Source organism: Osmerus mordax, chromosome 4 (assembly GCF_038355195.1).
Source record: "Osmerus mordax isolate fOsmMor3 chromosome 4, fOsmMor3.pri, whole genome shotgun sequence".
Classification (NCBI taxonomy): Eukaryota; Metazoa; Chordata; class Actinopteri; order Osmeriformes; family Osmeridae; genus Osmerus; species Osmerus mordax.
Window position 1 is genome coordinate 17930517 of NC_090053.1, and position 7380 is coordinate 17937896.

General features: G+C 44.1%; 1 protein-coding gene across 1 annotated transcript; it reads left to right on the forward strand.

Moving 5' to 3' along the window:
- The first annotated feature begins 1268 nt into the window (after positions 1-1268).
- zgc:162634 (uncharacterized protein LOC555881 homolog) lies at positions 1269-1660 on the forward strand. Its single transcript, XM_067235611.1, has one exon. It carries the CDS (start codon positions 1364-1366, stop codon positions 1574-1576), a length of 213 nt encoding a protein of 70 aa, XP_067091712.1. The 5' UTR covers positions 1269-1363; the 3' UTR covers positions 1577-1660.
- Positions 1661-7380: the final 5720 nt, after the last annotated feature.

Consider the following 7380-nt stretch of genomic DNA (forward strand, 5'->3'; position numbering starts at 1 on the left):
ACTGGAACACTTGCAGTAGTTCTGTCTGTCAACTCTGCTTGGTTCCAGAACATATGGGCATTCAGAGAATACATTAACAGTTCTCCCACTAAACCGGGCTGGACCAGTCACCAATACTAAAATAACTTGAATGCCCCAGCTACAGTTTCAGAGCTATTGTCTTATAGATAGGGCTAGGGTTAGCTCAGTGGTCGAGCATTTGATAACAGATCAAGAGGTCGTAGGTTCACATCTCTCCCACTACTTTGCTTTCCATAAAAGCGCATATAGGACACAATATTATTATTATTATGTAATGAGAGTTCTAAGCAAAGCGGAGTTTATTTATTTTGTATTTGTCTATAGGAAAATTAGGTTAACTGACAAAAATATAAATATATGATTGTCTGATATTCATTCATTAATTTCGCTTCACCATCAGGGGAATCAACGACGAAGGCCAGATGAAGTTCGATTATGAAACATTGCCACCTTGTGTTCAAGTCTATAAACTTCTCATGCTTGTATATTTGTTTTTTTAATCTGTAGCTCAGAATAATTTGAAATGTACACTGTATATACCATTAATATATATAAAATATACAAATTCATATATTTATGTAGGATAAATATATATATTTTTCTTTCTTTTCTTGAGAATATTTTTGAGCAGAGAAGGAAACAGTTTAATACTGCGATTGTGGGCCTATGGGGAAGATTTCAACGTTGCACAGTTGCACTTCCGGCTTCAAAGGCAGCGTACGTGTACGACTTACAGTATTCAAAAGAACAATTTTGGACATGTTTCAGAATGTTGTTAGAAGATTGACTAATGAAACATGTCGTTTTAAAAGGTCTGTCAATTCTGTAACTTTCCTGCGATGCATCGGGCCAGTGTCTGTGACACCGTCGAGACATTTCACTGATGCAAAGGAAGACGTCAGACAACCCTTTGACACTTCCCTGCTCGAATTCCTCGTCTGCCCTCTGTCTAAAAAACAACTGAGGTGGGTTACAGAGTCTTACTACGCCGCCAGATATGACATGTTTACTTTAAAACAAAGACGTAATAATAATTCTCAAAATCGGCCAGTATTTTAAAGTATTTACGACATGTAAAGCTGTTTACGTCCGTCTTTCCAGGTACGAAGAAAACACAAATGAGCTTATTAATGATGAGCTGGGCATTGCATACTCAATCATCAATGGCATACCCAACATGATCCCCCAGGACGCAAGACTGATCCAGAAAGACCCAGCACCAACAGAGGCAACTCCGGCATAGAACATACGACTACTATTTATAATCACACGGTGCCGTGACTGCAAGAGTATTACTCGTACTAACAAAGTTGCGACACTTGTGAGAAAAGAGGCCAGAAGAATGTTTTCCCTGTCAACCCTCACTGTGTTGATTCCTGTTGTCTCTCTTTGTGGACTTTTCTACTCTGCCACCGTGGATGAGAACTTCCCTGAGGGCTGCACCAGTACCAGCAGTCTGTGCTTCTACAGCCTCCTCCTGCCAGTCACCATCCCTGTCTATGTCTTCTTCCATCTCTGGAAGTGGATGGGGATTAAACTGTTCAGGCATAATTAATGCAAACAGACTATAGCTTAATAGCAAGTGATACCCGATAAAGCTATTGTAAAAAAATAAATAAAGGCTTCACGTTTAAACTTGTTTAGTATCTGTGTGTCATTAAAGTTACTAAGATTCTAAACAGTAGCTATCAATTGCAAGAAATGTACCAAAAAACACAACAGAAATAGAATTTATCTGATGAAGGGTATAAAATGTAAGAATTTACATTTATTTCAGTTACAGTCAGTGCCATTCAAGTTATTTGTAAAACAATGCAATTTGAACATATATAAATAAATTGTATATGTATAGAGAAACTCAAAAGACAAAGTACTAAATATAATCGAACAAATTGGAACAGTGAAAGATTGGACAACCGTCAGCCTCATTGTCTGTTTTTCTTCTCCCTGGACTGTTTAAGCTTCATCAGCTGTGACTGTGGTCTGGGTGACCTGCCCTCTCCTTTCATCTTAAAGAAGAATGACTCATTAAGTCTCATCTGCACAGCCTTCACCTGAGTCAAGTCCATCTTGCTCCTGAGGAGTGAATCGTTGTCCTCGCTCGAGGTCATATCTGATGACCTTGACCCCGGCGCACGGCTGACCTTTTGACCTTTGACCCTTGCGACAGTGATCAGGGGGTGTGGGCTGGTCTGGGCTCGTGCTCTGCTGGGGAGACTCAGGTCTACAGGTTGCAGGTCTGCTTGGTGAGTGGAGGTTTCAGTGAGCCTCTGAAACTTGAGGTATGTGGAGAGCTCTGTGAAGAAGTTCTCTGTCTGCGAGGCTGCCTCTGATGTGGTCCTGGTGGGTTTGGATTGGGTCAGCATCAGATACGGCTCTCTGGGAAGCTGTGTGAGTCCGGTCAATCTTGCTGCCGAGTCGCTAGCGTCCTCCGACATGTCACTGCTGGAGGTTTCCGATGACGGGACATTGAAGGTCTTCTGGGTGATGAAGAGGTCCTCACTGTTGACTTCGTCTATGCTCTGTGAGTCGTCTGCCTCCCTGCACTGTGACCCCTGAGTCAGCAGCCCGTCCTCACTCTCCTTCCGCCTGATGGGGTCTTTGATGAGCGTTTGAGTCAGGCAGCACTTGGCGGGCCTTGGATGCTTAGCTGGTTGGTACTTGGGCGATAGGTTGAATTCAACTTTCTTTTTCTTCTTGGTGGGGTTTCTGGGTGTCTGGGTCAAGGCACTGATCCTGTCATCAGACTGAAGGTTATGGCTGGGGTGTTCCCCAGGGGCACAAGGCTGGGCAGTGGTCTCCTCTCCATACCTCATCCAATCTATAACAGACTTGTTGGAACTATTTCTTGTTGAAACCAAAGCCAAATCCTGTAGTTCCACAATCTCTCTCTTTTGTTTTTTCTCTTTAGGTTTACCTTTGGACTTTTTATGCTTTTTTGATTTTTTGTTTTTTTCCCCCACCCCAGTAGGCTTGCTCTTTTTAATATCTTTATCTTTCTTTGATTTCTTTTTTCTTTTAAAAGTTTTTGGCGGATCCAATAATGAATCAAAAAACGAGTCTGTTTCAGCTTTCAGTTGCACTGCCATTGTTCTGCAAATAAAGGTATTTATGTAAAGGAACACATCTCATGATTTTATACACACCCTGTCGCTCAACAATGGTTTTTAGCATAGGCTCGCCAATTGTGACTCTGCAACTCGTTTTAGCTACATCAATCAAGCTACATTCATTTCAAAATCTGCAACAATGAAACAGTATAATTTCGCTCACTGCATTTTATTGGGATAAATCTTTATTAGAACTCGGAATAGAATCTACGGTTAGTCCACCTGCACTTTGATTTTTTTTTTTTTTACTAAAATTGCGCTTTTGCCAGTGCCAGTAGGCCTAGTCGCTAATTTACAGTAACCAGTATCCTTTTATCTTCGCTAGCACTACAGAAGTAGACACAAAAACAAGAGATACCGTTGTTGAAGTATCCAATTGGTATAAGGATTACTCATATTTCCAACATAATATGACCTATTAGGGTATTACCTTATCAGGTTATCGTTTCACCAAGTGGCAGTGCCGTTTGCTTGAAATTTGACTCAAACCAGGCGCCTTTTTATCTACACTCAGCTCTACAGCCCGCTCTGCCGGTAAATAGGCCCACGAGCATGGTCCCACCAATTGGCGCATGCGCATAGCACGCTGTGTGGCCCGTAATCTTGTCACGTAGCCTGGTCTGTTCTTCAAATCTTTGAAAAAATGTTTTATCTATCATTTTAATATAATTTAAATAATGCAAATGTAGCTAGAGGTGGTTGTGTTTATAGCCTATTAGGTTGCCAAAAAGCATTTTGAGTTGAGCATCTAAGGCTTGATTTTTGGCTTGATTGAGGTCTGAGATCTTTGTACTCTTTGTGAAGTACTGAAAATGTAAGTAATTGTTATATATTTTGGCACCCATAACCTTGTACTGGACGAAAGTGGAAGAATAATTATTAATTTAAAACAACGTAAATGTACAAATAGTACAAATCTTATAGTGTCAGACGTTGATGTAACCTTTTACACCCTTTCAGTCTTTTATGAATCACCCTTGTAGCTTCCATCACCTCTCCCAAGGCCGCGCGCGTCAGTCACCTTCAGTTCCTATTGTGCCTATTGTTGTTACAGGCAGACGGGGCCATGCCTCACTCCCTACAATGGAGGGGTGTTTTTTTCTGCTTCTTCTCCTTTATTGTGGGAAAACGTTGCTCCAAACTGTCGTCTGAGAATCTGATTATGTCAGTTAACGTTAGTCCTGATCCAACTTACCATTGGCTAAGAATATTTTCTTTGAAAATAGCCTGTTGCGTGAGTTAGACTGGCTTTCTTGTGTAAGCAGGTTTGTACAGTGATGCAGTGAGTTGTTTCAAATGTGTTAGTCACTAAGGAGGGACCTTTGATAACTACTTCACTGATTGTTTTTCAGGAATTCCACCAGGAGTCCCCTTTCCACTGGGGGTTTACTTGAGTGTGTAAGCATGGGAGGAGGTCGAGGCTTGTGTGTGTGCGTGTGTCGGGGTCAGGTACAGTAACATAATACATACACTGCTGTTGTCAAATCCACTTTCAATCGACACCCATCAATTTAAATTTGTCACAGGCTGGCAACGTTTTCACATTATCAGTGTCAGTCAGAAGTCCATTAAAATTACTGTCACTTGAAGACTAGACTGGCTGCATATTTTATTTAGTGCATTTCCTCCACCACTGTAAAGAAAATATACACAGCAGCAACAATCAAACTACCTTTGCCCTACTGAGGTTATTTTTCTCTCAAAATAATTCGGTTGACTGACTTCCTGTACACCTGTGGCATGTTGCGTGTCCTCCTGTGTCGTCATGTAGAACATACCTGTAACGATGCTGTAACGCTGTCACCCTGTACGGCCACACGCTTTAGGAAACATCCCTGTCTCTTCTCACATGGAAGCAGAGTAGGCCCCTATTTATATCTGAGGGTTATGGAGCTGTTGAGGTGTTTACTGGCTGGATGGATCCGCTAATAAGCAGGAACGAATGCGGGTTCACACCGGTTGTGAGTGGGTGGACATGCCGCCTGACCTGGATGTTGTAACACCAGTCTGATGTTATGGTGATTTTAGTCCCTGTCGCTGTCATCACTACTGTACATGGGCCATTTCCTCGTCTAAGATTGTCATGCCTTGCGTTTCAGTCCTTTTCCAAACCTAGTTTAATTATAAGAAAAAAAGAGAGTACATTCAATTGTGCTCCTCATTTAATAACAGCTTTATATTCTCTATAAACTTGTATCTCAGTGAGGTACGTATACATCTGTACTAGTACTACAGCCCGGGGAAGACTTATGTATTGAAGATTCAGAGGATTAAAAACACATTAGCAATCATTAGCCTGTTTAAAAATATATATAAATTCAAAAAGTGTACTATGGCGTTGTGTTGTTAGGAATCCTTCGCATCCTTCACGTCTGTTGAGAGAAATCGGATGCGGTGGCCATATTTAGCAAGCGTCACATACGATTGGGCGATGACCATGTGTGGGTGTCTTCCAGATCGGGGTCCTTCCTCTGTTTTCCGTCGATGCTCCATTCTAGTGACCGCTACATTTCCCCTGCCTTGGCAAGACTTCAACACGCCCTGGGGACCCAGGTTTAGCTGACCACACTACGAAGAATGGGACAAAACGCTGGCTTTGCCTTGCTTATTTTTGGAAGCAAACATCAGCCCTTAAGTGTTAAAACACTCGTCCAGAGCCACGGTCTTCTCACTCCCCCCGCTGCCCACGCTCCGGATATGGAAAGACATAATTCATTTTCACCAGGAGTCTTCCTAAACAACCTGCGCTACGCTGCCTACTATTTACAGAAGCTGCTAAGCTGTCATCTTGTTAATGGTCTGCCCTATGATAATGTGTGGCCAAGCTGTATGTCTGATGGCCCTGGCAGTTACCCGGCTGGTTAGCGCTGTCCTAGTTGGTCTTCGTTCTGTGCTGCGGATGCTACAGCTTCCTCCTGAGCCCTGGTCTCAGTGAAGGTCAGAAGGGCCTTATGGTGAGATGCCATGCCTGACCCAGCTAACCGCCCACGCTGTCTGGCCCCTGATGGATAGCGACGGCATGACTTGGTCAGTCGATTTTCCGGTGATGAGATAGTTACGGTGTAGGAATGGCATGGTTGAGGGGTTATGTAAAGAGCATTGCACTACGACAAGCTTTTACATAATCCTTACAAAGCCAAAGTTTGTGTGTCAAATGCAGGAGTGTGGTGTAGTGGCTAAAGCCATACACGTCAGGTAGCTCAAAGACCATGGCCTAATGGATTTGACTATCCATTTAACTACATGTAAACAGATAATTCACTCACAACAAATATTAACATTATTCTAAACTTGCTATGATTGTAATTCCCTCCCCCCTGACCACCTAAGCAAGGACAATTTGCATAAAAGCGAGATCATGTTCATGTGCAAATTGAGTGGACCGTTCTTCAACATCCCCCGTGGTGCCTTGACTTGTCTGTCTTCCCAACACATCTGGGGAGAGTGTTTAGTTGCCACGGCGATATTGAGGGGGTGGGGGGAGGCCAGGGCTACAATGGGCAAAGTAATCTCCAGCCAGGTGTGAAGGTGGCGAGTCGTGATTTAATGGAGCGACCACTACCTGTCCTCCGCTTAACACTCCACATGACAGCCACCCGACCGTGACCAACCGGCAACACACGCACCCACCGAGGAACCGGCCGCGCGTGCTTCCCCGGAAGACGGCTTTGAACCGCCACGCGCCTCTGCTGTCAAAGAGGCGTTAATCTTCCTCACGTGAGAGTCAAGTGGGTGGCGAGTCGCCTCAGGGAGGTGGTGGATCGAGACAGGGCCGGTGATAGATGGCACCTCGGAGACCGGGGAAACGTCTTCAGAGTGTCCGTGGGTTATGTTAGACCGCCGTGTACCGTGCCGGAGCCCCCAGGCCCAGATGTGCACAGCCACCCAGGAAGGTGTGTTTCTGGGTGTCGACGGGGTCACGTACTGACGTTTTAAATGAACAAACACAGGCCCCCACCCCCGTCCAGACAGGCACACACTCACACGTACACACCCACAAGTACAAACACACACACGCCTACACACACACAGTTATGGGGGCCGCAAACCCCATTCGGAAACTGTTAAAGGAAGTGAGGAATCCACTCCGTGTCTAATATCCCGCTAAGAATAACGTTTTCCCTCCTCTGTCATGCGTAAATCCTGCTGAGACGCTGCTAGGATGTGCCGTCATTCAGATGTTCACACTGCACAAGACTGTTTGCATTTCAGCTCCACTTCCTCAGATAAGCTCTAGGATGCCAGGCCA